Source organism: Panulirus ornatus, chromosome 19 (genome assembly GCF_036320965.1).
Source record: "Panulirus ornatus isolate Po-2019 chromosome 19, ASM3632096v1, whole genome shotgun sequence".
NCBI lineage: Eukaryota > Metazoa > Arthropoda > Malacostraca > Decapoda > Palinuridae > Panulirus > Panulirus ornatus.
Genome location: NC_092242.1, coordinates 459,734 through 475,496, shown reverse-complemented (window position 1 = coordinate 475,496; position 15,763 = coordinate 459,734). Strand labels below are relative to the sequence as shown.

Here is a 15,763-nt window from a genome sequence, read left to right as displayed (position 1 = left end):
TTGAAAAAAAAAAAAAAAAAAAAAAGCTAGTGGTTCTCGTGGATTAGATGTATGACATGTATTTTATGTGAGATAACTGAATGTTCAATAACTGTCTGAATTTAAATAATGAATTTAACCACATATACTGCAGCACAGTGTTTGCCATGCCTTACAGTCAGTGTAATGGAATTGTTTAGGTACAGTAAGTTGTTGTAATGCTCTTATGTGCAGGAAAATGCATACATTTTAAATCTACCATATTTTTCGTTGAGCAGACCAGAGCTGGGTGGTCAAAACCCATTGGCATACAATGCTGTCTTCATATTCCTTGATAGAAAGCACTGTATAGGTTGATATTGTTTGGAGTCTTCATCATTGTAAGAAAATTTCATTAACAGACAGTGTAGCTTTGGATACTAATCATCTTGCTTATCCTGTACTTTTACTACAGTGAATGTGTGAGATAACCACTAACACTTCAGATTGTTACACCAAACCATCTGTAGCAAAGAATATCATTTCTAATTATATGAAACAATAATACCCATTGTAAGTAACACTTCATGATGTACTATTGATTTTGAATCTAAGTTAGTGGATGTAACATAATGTGATATTCATATTTATACTCATTACCAAAATGGGGATAGGGGATATATATATATATATATATATATATATATATATATATATATATATATATACATATATATATATAGCGGTTTTGATGCACGAGACCGGGTTATAGTGATGGGTGATTTGAATGCAAAGGTGAGTAATGTGGCAGTTGAGGGAATAATTGGTATGCATGGGGTGTTCAGTGTTGTAAATGGAAATGGTGAAGAGCTTGTAGATTTATGTGCTGAAAAAGGACTGATGATTGGGAATACCTGGTTTAAAAAGCGAGATATACATAAGTATACTTATGTAAGTAGGAGAGATGGCCAGAGAGCGTTATTGGATTACGTGTTAATTGACAGGCGTGCGAAAGAGAGACTTTTGGATGTTAATGTGCTGAGAGGTGCAACTGGAGGGATGTCTGATCATTATCTTGTGGAGGCTAAGGTGAAAATTAGTATGGGTTTTCAGAAAAGAGGAGTGAATGTTGGGGTGAAGAAGGTGGTGAGAGTGAGTGAGCTTGGGAAGGAGACCTGTGTGGGGAAGTACCAGGAGAGACTGTGTACAGAATGGAAAAAGGTGAGAACAATGGAAGTAAGGGGAGTGGGGGAGGAATGGGATGTATTTAGGGAATCAGTGATGGATTGCGCAAAAGATGCTTGTGGCATGAGAAGAGTGGGAGGTGGGCTGTTTAGAAAGGGTAGTGAGTGGTGGGATGAAGAAGTAAGAGTATTAGTGAAAGAGAAGAGAGAGGCATTTGGACGATTTGTGCAGGGAAAAAATGCAATTGAGTGGGAGAAGTATAAAAGAAAGAGACAGGAGGTCAAGAGAAAGGTGCAAGAGGTGTAAAAAAGGGCAAATGAGAGTTGGGGTGAGAGACTATCAGTAAATTTTAGGGAGAATAAAAAGATGTTCTGGAAGGAGGTAAATAGGGTGCGTAAGACAAGGGAGCAAATGGGAACTTCAGTGAAGGGCGTAAATGGGGAGGTGATAACAAGTAGCGGTGATGTGAGAAGGAGATGGAATGAGTATTTTGAAGGTTTGTTGAATGTGTCTGATGACAGAGTGGCAGATATAGAGTGTTTTGGTCGAGGTGGTGTGCAAAGTGAGAGGGTTAGGGAAAATGATTTGGTAAACAGAGAAGAGGTAGTAAAAGCTTTGCGGAAGATGAAAGCCGGCAAGGCAGCAGGTTTGGATGGTATTGCAGTGGAATTTATTAAAAAGGGGGGTGACTGTATTGTTGACTGGTTGGTAAGGTTATTTAATGTATGTATGACTCATGGTGAGGTGCCTGAGGATTGGCGGAATGCGTACATAGTGCCATTGTACAAAGGCAAAGGGGATAAGAGTGAGTGCTCAAATTACAGAGGTATAAGTTTGTTGAGTATTCCTGGTAAATTATATGGGAGGGTATTGATTGAGAGGGTGAAGGCATGTACAGAGCATCAGATTGGGGAAGAGCAGTGCGGTTTCAGAAGTGGTAGAGGATGTGTGGATCAGGTGTTTGCTTTGAAGAATGTATGTGAGAAATACTTAGAAAAGCAAATGGATTTGTATGTAGCATTTATGGATCTGGAGAAGGCATATGATAGAGTTGATAGAGATGCTCTGTGGAAGGTATTAAGAATATATGGTGTGGGAGGCAAGTTGTTAGAAGCAGTGAAAAGTTTTTATCGAGGATGTAAGGCATGTGTACGTGTAGGAAGAGAGGAAAGTGATTGGTTCTCAGTGAATGTAGGTTTGCGGCAGGGGTGTGTGATGTCTCCATGGTTGTTTAATTTGTTTATGGATGGGGTTGTTAGGGAGGTAAATGCAAGAGTCCTGGAAAGAGGGGCAAGTATGAAGTCTGTTGGGGATGAGAGAGCTTGGGAAGTGAGTCAGTTGTTGTTCGCTGATGATACAGCGCTGGTGGCTGATTCATGTGAGAAACTGCAGAAGCTGGTGACTGAGTTTGGTAAAGTGTGTGGAAGAAGAAAGTTAAGAGTAAATGTGAATAAGAGCAAGGTTATTAGGTACAGTAGGGGTGAGGGTCAAGTCAATTGGGAGGTGAGTTTGAATGGAGAAAAACTGGAGGAAGTGAAGTGTTTTAGATATCTGGGAGTGGATCTGTCAGCGGATGGAACCATGGAAGCGGAAGTGGATCATAGGGTGGGGGAGGGGGCGAAAATTTTGGGAGCCTTGAAAAATGTGTGGAAGTCGAGAACATTATCTCGCAAAGCAAAAATGGGTATGTTTGAAGGAATAGTGGTTCCAACAATGTTGTATGGTTGCGAGGCGTGGGCTATGGATAGAGATGTGCGCAGGAGGATGGATGTGCTGGAAATGAGATGTTTGAGGACAATGTGTGGTGTGAGGTGGTTTGATCGAGTAAGTAACGTAAGGGTAAGAGAGATGTGTGGAAATAAAAAGAGCGTGGTTGAGAGAGCAGAAGAGGGTGTTTTGAAATGGTTTGGGCACATGGAGAGAATGAGTGAGGAAAGATTGACCAAGAGGATATATGTGTCGGAGGTGGAGGGAACGAGGAGAAGAGGGAGACCAAATTGGAGGTGGAAAGATGGAGTGAAAAAGATTTTGTGTGATCGGGGCCTGAACATGCAGGAGGGTGAAAGGAGGGCAAGGAATAGAGTGAATTGGAGCGATGTGGTATACAGGGGTTGACGTGCTGTCAGTGGATTGAATCAAGGCATGTGAAGCGTCTGGGGTAAACCATGGAAGGCTGTGTAGGTATGTATATTTGCGTGTGTGGACGTATGTACATGTGTATGGGGGGGGGGTTGGGCCATTTCTTTCGTCTGTTTCCTTGCGCTACCTCGCAAACGCGGGAGACAGCGACAAAGTATGAAAAAAAAAAAATATATATATATATATATATATATATATATATATATATATATATATATATATATATATATATATATATATATATATTATCCCTGGGGATAGGGGATTAAGAATACTTCCCACGTATCCCTGCGTGTCGTAGAAGGCGACTAAAAGGGGAGGGAGCGGGGGGGCTGGAAATCCTCCCTTCTCTTTTTTTTTTTTTTTTTTTTTTTTTTTTTTTTTTTTTTTTCCAAAAGAGGGAATGGAGGGGGCCAGGTGAGGATATTCCAAAAAAAGGCCCAGTCCTCTGTTCCTAACACTACCTCGCTGACGTGGGAAATGGCGAATAGTTTCAAAGAAAGATAAAAGAAATATATATATATATATATGTGTGTGTGTATGTTATCCCTGGGGATAGGGGAGAAAGAATAGTTCCCGCGTATTCCCTGCTTGTCATAGAAGGCGGCTAAAAGGGAAGGGAGCGGGTGGCTGGAAATCAAAAGAAGGAACAGAGAAGGGGCCAGGTGAGGATGTTCCCTCAAAGGCCCAGTCCTCTGTTCTTAATGCTACCTTGCTAATGCAAGAAATGGTGAATAGGATGAAAGAATAAGATATATGTATTTATGTATGTATGTATGTATGTATTTCCTCTTAAAACCCAGATTTCTAATACCTAACTTTTTATACAGGCAATACCAAGTTTACGGCCCTTCAACCCGGATGACTTCCTTGCCACTTTAGAGTTATATGGACCACACTTAACAAGTGGCATTCGTGGAGACTGGGAAGGCTTGTATCGACGTTTCTTTCGGTCATTAAACTTTTCTGTTTGGTTCAACGCACGTTATCAGGAAGTATCTGATAAACTTTCAGAGCTGCACCTTCAGGCATTGTGTGATGCGGTATGTGGTATTCATAAGTATATTTTTCATAGCAGAATTTTTCCTTTGTAATAATTGATGGGAAATGGAGCTAGTGAATGGAATGTGGAAGTTTGATTTAGATACATGTTACTTTAGTATAGTGTCTTTAGTATAGTGAAAGGTAATACTGCTGAGACTGTGTGTTTAGTTGGGTGATTTGACTCAGGAATTATTGCTAAAAGAAATTGAATACAATATGAAATGGATTTAGGTATGTAAAGGAGAGTGCTAAGGTGAGGTGGGGAAATAGATAAGGAGCAAATGTGCTTAAAGTTACTTGAATAGATGAGTTAGGAAAGTCATGACAGCTGTGGGCAAGTGATACTTTTTAAACCTGCTTTGATTTGAGAAACTGGAGTGGTGAGTAGGGGAATGAACATAATATTATTTTGATAGTCTCATCATTCAGGATGAGCAGTCTGCTTATGATTGTGGAAACAAAGCAAATTGATGTGAAAAGTTTTTGATCCATCTTACTGATACTTTTAAATGCATCCTTCTCATCACCCAGAGTATCATTTAGATACATTGCATGCTGCATGGATATTTAGTTTTCTATTAGCAGTATGTTTCTTATACTGTTGCTAGAAATTTATAGCCTACTCTTCTAAATATCAAGATTAAGAAGTTGTAAATATTAACAAATTTCTTTTATGGTTAGGGAAAATTGTATATTCTGTTATGAATATGAGAAATAGTAGGTGTAGATTTGAATGGAGATGAATAAATATTTTTGTATAATAGGACTTTATGTGGAATGGGAGTAGAAATACTTTTAAATGGCCGGCATGTTGAACATAAACTTAAAAGGTGTGATGAGCACCTTGGTAAGCTATTATCTATATAAGATTTGAAATATGAGATGAAAGATTTACAGCCATTATCTTATCAACAACTGAGTGAAGTATATGTTTGGGCTTTATTATAGACCATAAAGCAGATTGAATTTTGATGGAAATTGTGTGGAATATGGAATAGAGTAACAGCAAACCAGATACATAATAAATGGAATGGGATGACTGCTTACAAGAGACTTTAGAAGTGGAATGATATACCTGTGAACCAGATTCATAATAAATGGAGTTGTATGACTGCATACCAGAGACTTAATAAATCGAATGGTGTGACTGTAAACCTGATTTTTAATAAATGGAATGGTATCATTGCATATCAGAGACCTAATACATGGAGTGGTGTGACTGCAAACCATATACTTAATAAATGGAATGTTATGATTGCTTACCATAGACTTAATGAATGGAATAATGTGAATGTGAACGAGAATTCTTAATGAATAGAATGGTACGACTGCATACTAGAGACATGATAAATGGTGTGACTAGAAATCAGATACTTTTTAAATGGAATGGCATGACTGGATGCTAAAGACCTAAGAAATAGAAAGGTGTGACCGTGAACCATATTATTAATAAACAGAGTGGTATTGGTGCATACTAGAGACCTAAGAAATCATTTGGTGTGTCTGCCAGCCAGATTCTTAATAAATGGAATGGTATGACTGCATACTAGATACCTAAGAAGTGAAATATTGTGACTGCAAACTATACTTTTGATAAATGGAATGGTATGACTGCATGCCATAAGCTTAATGGATAGAATGGTGTGACTGCAAACCAGGTTCTTGGTAAATAGCATGCTATGACTTTACCAGAGACCTAATAAATTGATTGATGTGACTGCGAACTTGATACATAATGAATGGAATTGTGTGAGTGCATATCAGAGACCTTATGATTAGTATGATTTTACTGTGAACCAGATACTTGATAAATGGAATTATATTAATGCATATCAGAGACCTAAGAAATGGAATGGTGTGACTGCGAATCACATACTTAATAAATGGAATGGTGTGACTACAAACTTGATAGGTGGAATGGTATGACTGCAAACCTTACAGTAAGTGGAATGGTATGACTGCAAACCTTACAGTAAGTGGAATGGTATGACTGCAAACCAGATGCTTAAAAAATGGAATGATGTGACTTCAAACCAGACACTTAATGAATGGAATGGTATGACTGCAAACTATACACTGAATGATGGAATGATTTGACCACATAGCAGATGGATGTCTAAAGACATGAAAAATGACAATTTTGAAAGTTTAATTAGGTTGAAAAGTGTAGTTTTATATAATGTAATGCGGTTTTATAAAGTAGAAATGTATGTATATACTAAATTGCGATGTATTACACTATAATTGTCATTAATAATGTAGAGTACAGTAAATAGGAACTTCAGTCCCTCCCTGTAGTAACTTTTTTCATTTGACCTGTTTGTTATTCTCTTCCAGTGGTTCATAACTTGCCTACCTTCATGGTTCCAGTCACTTTAGATATTATTTACTGTGATTAATGCCTGAGCTTGTGTATTGTTCTGGACTTACATAGCTGACTTAACAGAATTGGGGACTCTCCTATGATTCAGAAAATGGTTTCTCTTCAAAACTGATGAACTTTGTTGACCAAAAATTTTTTGTAAACATGAATTAATATTGATTCATATTTACTTTTCATGAAAGTACCATCATTTATGAAAATATTTACAATTACAGGATTTGGATGGTTGGGTGTGTAGTCGTAGTGAGGTAGAGGTGGTAGACATGGTGCTGAGGCTGCGCTCCAAACTGACCACTGCTGACTCCCTCTGCGTAGCCCAGCACACTCGTGATAAACTCCATGCCCACCTACAGACTCTGTTTATGGCTTTGCCTGAAGACTTACGTTCTGTGCTTCATGCCAGCTGAAGATCAGGCTTTGGAGATTGGATTTTCTGCAGGATAGATCAGTGTGATAAATACTTTTATACCTTTGAAGTTTGTATGACATAATTCATGAACACACCTACACATATGTCTCTATGAGATGAAAAAAGCCACATAACAACAGGAAAATTTTGCTGATAGCACTTCCTGAAGTACATAGTTATGTTGGTGTTTCCTCCATCCTAATATTACCTTTATATTTCACTGATGATCTTTGGTGTCTCTTGGATATGTTGAAAGTGTGTAAATATCTGGTATGAATGAAATACACCAGGAGTATGAATTTCTGCCTAACATTAGTTTTTAAGCATCACTAAAGAATCTGAGAATTTGCCATTGGCTTCATTTTGTAATTTTTATGCCAAATAATTGTAGTCAGTATCATATCTAATTCATTTTATTTTTTAATATGGATTTAGCTAGCTTTTACTACAGCATATAAGGCATTTAAGTTATTAATTTTAACCTCAAGTGCCTACCATGGTATATTAGTAGACTAATTGGGAACTGTCAAAAGTGAATCTTGCTAAATCTCATTTTTTAACATCTTTGTGAGAAATTAAAACTGCAGAAAATGTGGTTAAATCCTCAAGTTTTATTGTTTTGTCATTCCATCTATCTGTTTCTATCTTGAACACCTGTTCCCTTCAGGAACTCCCTCAAGGTGTTAGTCACAGCAAAAGTCTCCATAACGTGTAGGTGAGGCAGAAAGAAGCGACAGCTACCTGGGTCAGAGGAGTTCAACTGGACAACCACCGAAGTGTTGGCTCAGTATGCTGCTGTCACTAATCCTCCCAGCAACAAATGCTAGAAAGAAGACTGGAAAAGAATTTGACATTTTTGGTAAAGTAATCATATGTTATTTTGTATACAGATTGAGAGACTCCTGCATCCAAGTTATCATCTCTTCTGAATTTAAAGTTAAAGTGTATTACTTGTTTATTCAGAATGGGGAGAGAATTTTGCACTCTTGGGCCCCAGTCTCTTGAACTTTGTCATCAAGTAGCTTTTTAAACAATTGGCTACTGTTGACACATATAACTTCCACCCTTAGTTTATTCTATTCGTCACTATTCTTATATTGAAATGGTACTTGTTCATGGTTGTTCTTATACCAGCTTCTTTCCTGTCTTCATTTTGTGATCTCTGATTACCCTCTAAATAGCTCTCTGCCAGTAATGGATCATCTCCAGTACGTGCAAGATTTACTGGGAGTTTGACCCTTGGATGTATCTAATGTTTAAAAGAGGTTTGCCACTTCTATTAACTTAGGACAAGCTCCAATTTGTTTAACACCAGAATACAATGCAAAGATACTTGGGAAAGTTGCCATAGAACCTGCAATGGGTCCAGTTTCTGTCAGTACTCATTTTGTTCTGGAGACCTTTAAAAAAGTGGTATTCATTGTCGACAAGGACAGACCTCATTTAGTTCCCATCAAATCTTTACATGGTAGGAATAGTTTGGGGCACTTAGACTGACTTTCTTTGTCTCCCCAAGGACAGTGCTTAGGATTACACAAATGCTGCAATGAACTTTCGATCCCAGACCTTGGTGTCTCAACATCAACAAGAGCAACCTTTAGGGAAGTCCAGTTTTGCAGCCCTCTGCAGTGACATAGCCAGGCTGCAGCCAAAAAGTTACCCTCTGAATAGATTTATCCTTTCTTGCAGTAATTAGATATCTTCTGAAAAGTATTTCCCTTGGACCTTCTCAAATCTCTAGTTTAGTGGACCAACATAGAGAACCTCCCCAAGCCTATTCCTGGATGGCTTCATGTGACTCCTATCATAGTTTACACAGGTCTCTCAAACCTAGGAGGGGCTTCCATTCTTCAGGTCATGTAGGTGAAGGCCTTTGGGTTAGGGCTCAGAAGTCATATCAGTCATATCTTTAAAGGAGTTGTCCGTACTTTACCATGGTTTTTCATGTCCCTGGATGTCGGGAAGCCAGGATGCAGGATTTTACTTTTCTTGGACAATGTTGTGGCTTAATGAAGTCTGATGAACAGAGACTCTTGCAGAATCCTTCCTCTCTTAGAGTTGATGGGAAAACTCCTAAGCCTGATAATGTCCAAAGGCTTTTTCCTCCAGCCCTTTATCTCTAAGGAGTATGCAGTGTCTAGGCTGATACCCTTTCCAGATCAAATTCAATGTCAGCAGAGGAGTCATTAGGGTAGGAATCTTTCAGTTTGATCCTCTCCTTAGTTTCGACATCTGAAGTGGATCGCTTTGCCCCCAGAACCAATGTTTTACTTCTGGCTTATGCCTAGTTTTAGACACAAGGGAAGTTGCAACATACTCTCTCCTTGGATTGGAATTATTGAAACCTGATCACTTTTCCCCCAGTTCATCTTCTGGAAAAAAGTTATCAGACCATTTGGTTTTCAGGATTTAGTGATGCTGGTAGCCTCCAAGTGGAACAAACAGCATTGGTGCCAAAGACTCCTTCAGCTTTCCCATACATATCAGTTGATTCCCTGGGTCCTTTTAGACATCTTGGCATTTTTGCAGAATTTGAACCCCAGGGTCTAGGATCCTGGAATTTACATTTATGGATTCTCTTGAAGACAGCCATCAGCAGAGATTTAGAAAATGCTGAATGGATGACTTGTTGCATAACATTCGTCATTCTAATTAAAAACATTTACAATCAACCCAAAGTCTCTTCAGTCCTTTCTTGAAGAATGAGATGTCTCAGAAATATCTGAAGCCTCATGTACAGAGTTCTCCAGCCTGTAGCATGACAAGAACAAGACTAGTAACACTATTGGCTTTTACAAGAATGGCCTTTTAAGAACCCATTTCTCAGGATTTTGGTACAGGTACACCACTGAATTTCCGGCAACTGATGGTTCGGCACCTACTCTAGTCCGGACAAAATTACATGAGGGAACTTGAAATTACCACGGCCACCAAACTAGTTTATTGGGCCGCCACAGATGGCATTGTGTGTAGGGTGTGCTTATTTACATTTCTTACACTGCACTTGTTGGTGGTAATACCACAATTCTGTGAGATTCTTAGCTTATTTTGCTGAAATTCAACCCTAGCTATGGCTTCTAAGACATATGAGAGTGTCAGTCAATGATTTCACGTATCAAAGGAAAAAGAAGTTGTTCATGAGTTGCTTGAGTATGCTAAAAGTGTTACAGAACCTGTTGCAAAGGATATGGCAGGTAATCTTAATGAAGAAAATCTAAGCGAGTGGATGAATGTCGACAACGAAATACTGGTTGTGTATCATCTTACAGACTCTGAAATTATAGACACTGTTGTGAATGCTGATAAAAACACAGGAAGTGATTAAGATGACTGTGATGAAGTTGAAACAGATGTAGCTGAAAACCATTTCATTGAAAAGTTAATTGAGTTGATGAGTGAAGTAATCAAAGGGCAAGAGCAACATGGCTTTGTTATGAAACAAAAACTAATGAATTATCATTTGATGTATGAAAAATTACACAGGGAAAAATCTGTACACATGAAGCAACTTCACTTGGATGAAATGTTTAAGAAGATAAAAAAGAAGCATGTGACTCACAGCAGTAAATCCTGTGGCTTCAACTTCAAGTACCCCAGATGTCTCACCTGCAACATCAGAAATCCAAGATGAAACGATCAGCTACAAAACAGACAGTAATTCTGACTGCCCTCAACTTCCAGACCATTGTTATAAGCTTTACAGTTCCAGCAAAAGTCTAAAATCTGCCACTTTGGGAGCAGCAGTGCTACATCATTCTTTGTAAGTAAAGAAATTAATAGATTTGCATGTAATTTTGTTTAATTGATACCTGTAATCTTGTTTCACTAATGTACTGTTGTACAAGTACCTGTATTTCATTTTTTATTTAATTTACATTTAATATTTGTTTAATTTAGATTTCTAGCAGTACATGATATACTTTAGACACATGGGAGATGTATAATTAATGGGTTAGAGGTGTGTTGTTGAATTATTGTTACATGACCATTGTTGGTCCAGCAAATGGTTAATCTGGCAAGGCTTTGGAACCAAGAGTGCCAGAAAATCGGTGGTGTACCGGTATTAATTTGTTGTTTTATTTGGGATTAACTTCTCAAGTGTTTCTTTTTAAGGAGGCCATTTACTTCTCCCTCACAGCCAAAATGGGATTTTTCAAAATTCTTAGACATATTAGTCTTATAGTTTTCCTGGTAGTGTAACCCCTCAACGACTTCTTATTAAAACTCTCTTCGTAATAGCCTTGCGTTCTGGGAAGAGGTTTAGTGAACTTCATGCTATGTCTAGATGCAAGATTTTTTTATTTATATTTTTTTCATACATGATCGCCGTTTCCTGATTTAGTGAGGTGGCACTAGGAAACAGACGAAGAATGACATATCCACTCATATGCACATATATATGCATATATGCAAATATTTATTTTATTTATTTTCCTTTATCGCTGTCTCCCGCATTAGCGAGGTAGCGCAAGGAAACAGACGAAAGAATGGCCCAACCCACCCACATACACATGTATATACATACACGTCCACACACGCAAATATGCATACCTATACATCTCAATGTACACATATATATACACACACAGACATATGCATATATACACATGTACATAATTCATACTGTCTGCCTTTATTTCTTCCCATCACCACCCCACCACACATGGAATAACAACCCCCTCCCCCCTCATGTGTGCGAGGTAGCGCTAGGAAAAGACAACAAAGGCCCCACTCGTTCACACTCAGTCTCTAGCTGTCATGTAATAATGCACCGAAACCACAGCTCCCTTTCCACATCCAGGCCCCACAGAACTTTCCATGGTTTACCCCAGACGCTTCACATGCCCCGGTTCAATCCATTGACAGTACGTCGACCCCAGTATACCACATCGTTCCAATTCACTCTATTCCTTGCACGCCTTTCACCCTCGTGCATGTTTAGGCCCCGATCACTCAAAATCTTTTTCACTCCATCTTTCCACCTCCAATTTGGTCTCCCACTTCTCCTCGTTCCCTCCACCTCTGACACATATATCCTTTTGGTCAATCTTTCCTCACTCATTCTCTCCATGTGACCAAACCATTTCAAAACACCCTTTTCTGCTCTCTCAACCACACTTTTTATTTCCACACATCTCTCTTACCCTTACATTACTTACTCAATCAAACCACCTCACACCACATATTGTCCTCAAACATCTGTTTTCCAGCACATCCACCCTCCTGTGCACAACTCTATCCATAGCCCACACCTCGCAACCATACAACATTATTGGAACCACTAATCCTTCAAACATACCCATTTTTGCTTTCCTTGATAATGTTCTCGACTTCCACACATTCTTCAAGGCTCCCAGAATTTTCGCCCCCACCCCCACCCAATGATTCACTTCCGCTTCCATGGTTCCATCCACTGCCAAATCCACTCCCAGATATCTAAAACACTTTACTTCCTCCAGTTTTTCTCCATTCAAACTTACCTCCCAATTGACATGACCCTCAACCCTACTGTACCTAATAACCTTGCTCTTATTCACATTTACTCTTAACTTTCTTCTTTCACACACTTTACCAAACTCAGTCACCAGCTTCTGCAGTTTCCCACATGCACCAGCCACCACATACATATACATATACATTTATTTATTTATTTATTATACTTTGTCGCTGTCTCCTGCATTAGCGAGGTTATGCAAGGAAACAGATGAAAGAATGGCCCAACCCACCCACATACACAATTATATACATACACATCCACACACTCACATATATATATACCTATACATTTCAACATATATATATATATATATATATATTTTTTTTTTTTTTTCTTTTTTTTTTATACTTTCTCGCTGTCTCCTGCGTTTGCGAGGTAGCGCAAGGAAACAGACGAAAGAAATGGCCCAACCCACCCCCATACACATGTATATACATACGTCCACACACGCAAATATACATACCTACACAGCTTTCCATGGTTTACCCCAGACGCTTCACATGCCCTGATTCAATCCACTGACAGCACTTCAACCCCGGTATACCACATCGCTCCAATTCACTCTATTCCTTGCCCTCCTTTCACCCTCCTACATGTTCAGGCCCCGATCACACAAAATCTTTTTCACTCCATCTTTCCACCTCCAATTTGGTCTCCCTCTTCTCCTTGCTCCCTCCACCTCCGACACATATATCCTCTTGGTCAGTCTTTCCTCACTCATCCTCTCCATGTGCCCAAACCACTTCAAAACACCCTCTTCTGCTCTCTCAACCACGCTCTTTTTATTTCCACACATCTCTCTTACCCTTACGTTACTCACTCGATCAAACCACCTCACACCACACATTGTCCTCAAACATCTCATTTCCAGCACATCCATCCTCCTGCGCACAACTCTATCCATAGCCCACGCCTCGCAACCATACAACATTGTTGGAACCACTATTCCTTCAAACATACCCATTTTTGCTTTCCGAGATAATGTTCTCGACTTCCACACATTCTTCAAGGCCCCCAGAATTTTCGCCCCCTCCCCCACCCTATGATCCACTTCCGCTTCCATGGTTCCATCCGCTGCCAGATCCACTCCCAGATATCTAAAACACTTCACTTCCTCCAGTTTTTCTCCATTCAAACTCACCTCCCAATTGACTTGACCCTCAACCCTACTGTACCTAATAACCTTGCTCTTATTCACATTTACTCTTAACTTTCTTCTTCCACACACTTTACCAAACTCAGTCACCAGCTTCTGCAGTTTCTCACATGAATCCGCCGCCAGCGCTGTATCATCAGCGAACAACAACTGACTCACTTCCCAAGCTCTCTCATCCCCAACAGACTTCATACTTGCCCCTCTTTCCAAAACTCTTGCATTTACCTCCCTAACAACCCCATCCATAAACAAATTAAACAACCATGGAGACATCACACACCCCTGCCGCAAACCTACATTCACTGAGAGCCAATCACTTTCCTCTCTTCCTACACGTACACATGCCTTACATCCTCGATAAAAACTTTTCACTGCTTCTAACAACTTTCCTCCCACACCATATATTCTTAATACCTTCCACAGAGCATCTCTATCAACTCTATCATATGCCTTCTCCAGATCCATAAATGCTACATACAAATCCATTTGCTTTTCTAAGTATTTCTCACATACATTCTTCAAAGCAAACACCTGATCCACACATCCTCTACCACTTCTGAAACCACACTGCTCTTCCCCAATCTGATGCTCTGTACATGCCTTCACCCTCTCAATCAATACCCTCCCATATAATTTACCATATATATTTTTTTTTTTTTTTTTTTTTTATACTTTGTCGCTGTCTCCCGCGTTTGCGAGGTAGCGCAAGGAAACAGACGAAAGAAATGGCCCACCCCCCCCCCCCCCCCATACACATGTACATACACACGTCCACACACGCAAATATACATACCTACACAGCTTTCCATGGTTTACCCCAGACGCTTCACATGCCTTGCTTCAATCCACTGACAGCACGTCAACCCCTGTATACCACATGACTCCAATTCACTCTATTTCTTGCCCTCCTTTCACCCTCCTGCATGTTCAGGCCCCGATCACACAAAATCTTTTTCACTCCATCTTTCCACCTCCAATTTGGTCTCCCTCTTCTCCTCGTTCCCTCCACCTCCGACACATATATCCTCTTGGTCAATCTCTCCTCACTCATTCTCTCCATGTGCCCAAACCATTTCAAAACACCCTCTTCTGCTCTCTCAACCACGCTCTTTTTATTTCCACACATCTCTCTCACCCTTACGTTACTTACTCGATCAAACCACCTCACACCACACATTGTCCTCAAACATCTCATTTCCAGCACATCCATCCTCCTGCGCACATCTCTATCCATAGCCCACGCCTCGCAACCATACAACATTGTTGGAACCACTATTCCCTCAAACATACCCATTTTTGCTTTCCGAGATAATGTTCTCGACTTCCACACATTTTTCAAGGCTCCCAAAATTTTCGCCCCCTCCCCCACCCTATGATCCACTTCCGCTTCCATGGTTCCATCCGCTGACAGATCCACTCCCAAATATCTAAAACACTTCACTTCCTCCAGTTTTTCTCCATTCAAACTCACCTCCCAATTGACTTGACCCTCACCCCTACTGTACCTAATAACCTTGCTCTTATTCACATTTACTCTCAACTTTCTTCTTCCACACACTTTACCAAACTCAGTCACCAGCTTCTGCAGTTTCTCACATGAATCAGCCACCAGCGCTGTATCATCAGCGAACAACAACTGACTCACTTCCCAAGCTCTCTCATCCCCAACAGACTTCATACTTGCCCCTCTTTCCAGGACTCTTGCATTTACCTCCCTTACAACCCCATCCATAAACAAATTAAACAACCATGGAGACATCACACACCCCTGCCGCAAACCTACATTCACTGAGAACCAATCACTTTCCTCTCTTCCTACACGTACACATGCCTTACATCCTCGATAAAAACTTTTCACTGCTTCTAACAACTTGCCTCCCACACCATATATTCTTAATACCTTCCACAGAGCATCTCTATCAACTCTATCATATGCCTTCTCCAGATCCATAAATGCTACATACAAATCCATTTGCTTTTCTAAGTATTTCT

General features: G+C 39.8%; 1 protein-coding gene across 3 annotated transcripts in view; it reads left to right on the top strand.

The window, feature by feature from the left end:
- Nucleotides 1-12,508, top strand: part of LOC139755303 (protein DENND6A) — a 150,528-nt gene extending 138,020 nt beyond the window's left edge. For 2 of the 3 annotated variants that reach the window (XM_071673423.1, XM_071673422.1), the window contains 2 exons: nt 4,113-4,325; nt 6,925-12,508. In XM_071673423.1, the coding sequence (XP_071529524.1) occupies nt 4,113-4,325; nt 6,925-7,116 (405 nt within the window). In that variant the 3' untranslated portion in view covers nt 7,117-12,508. The remainder of the gene's footprint in view (nt 1-4,112; nt 4,326-6,924) is intronic. The other variant, XR_011714072.1, reaches the window with a different exon arrangement.
- The last annotated feature ends 3,255 nt before the right edge of the window (nt 12,509-15,763 follow it).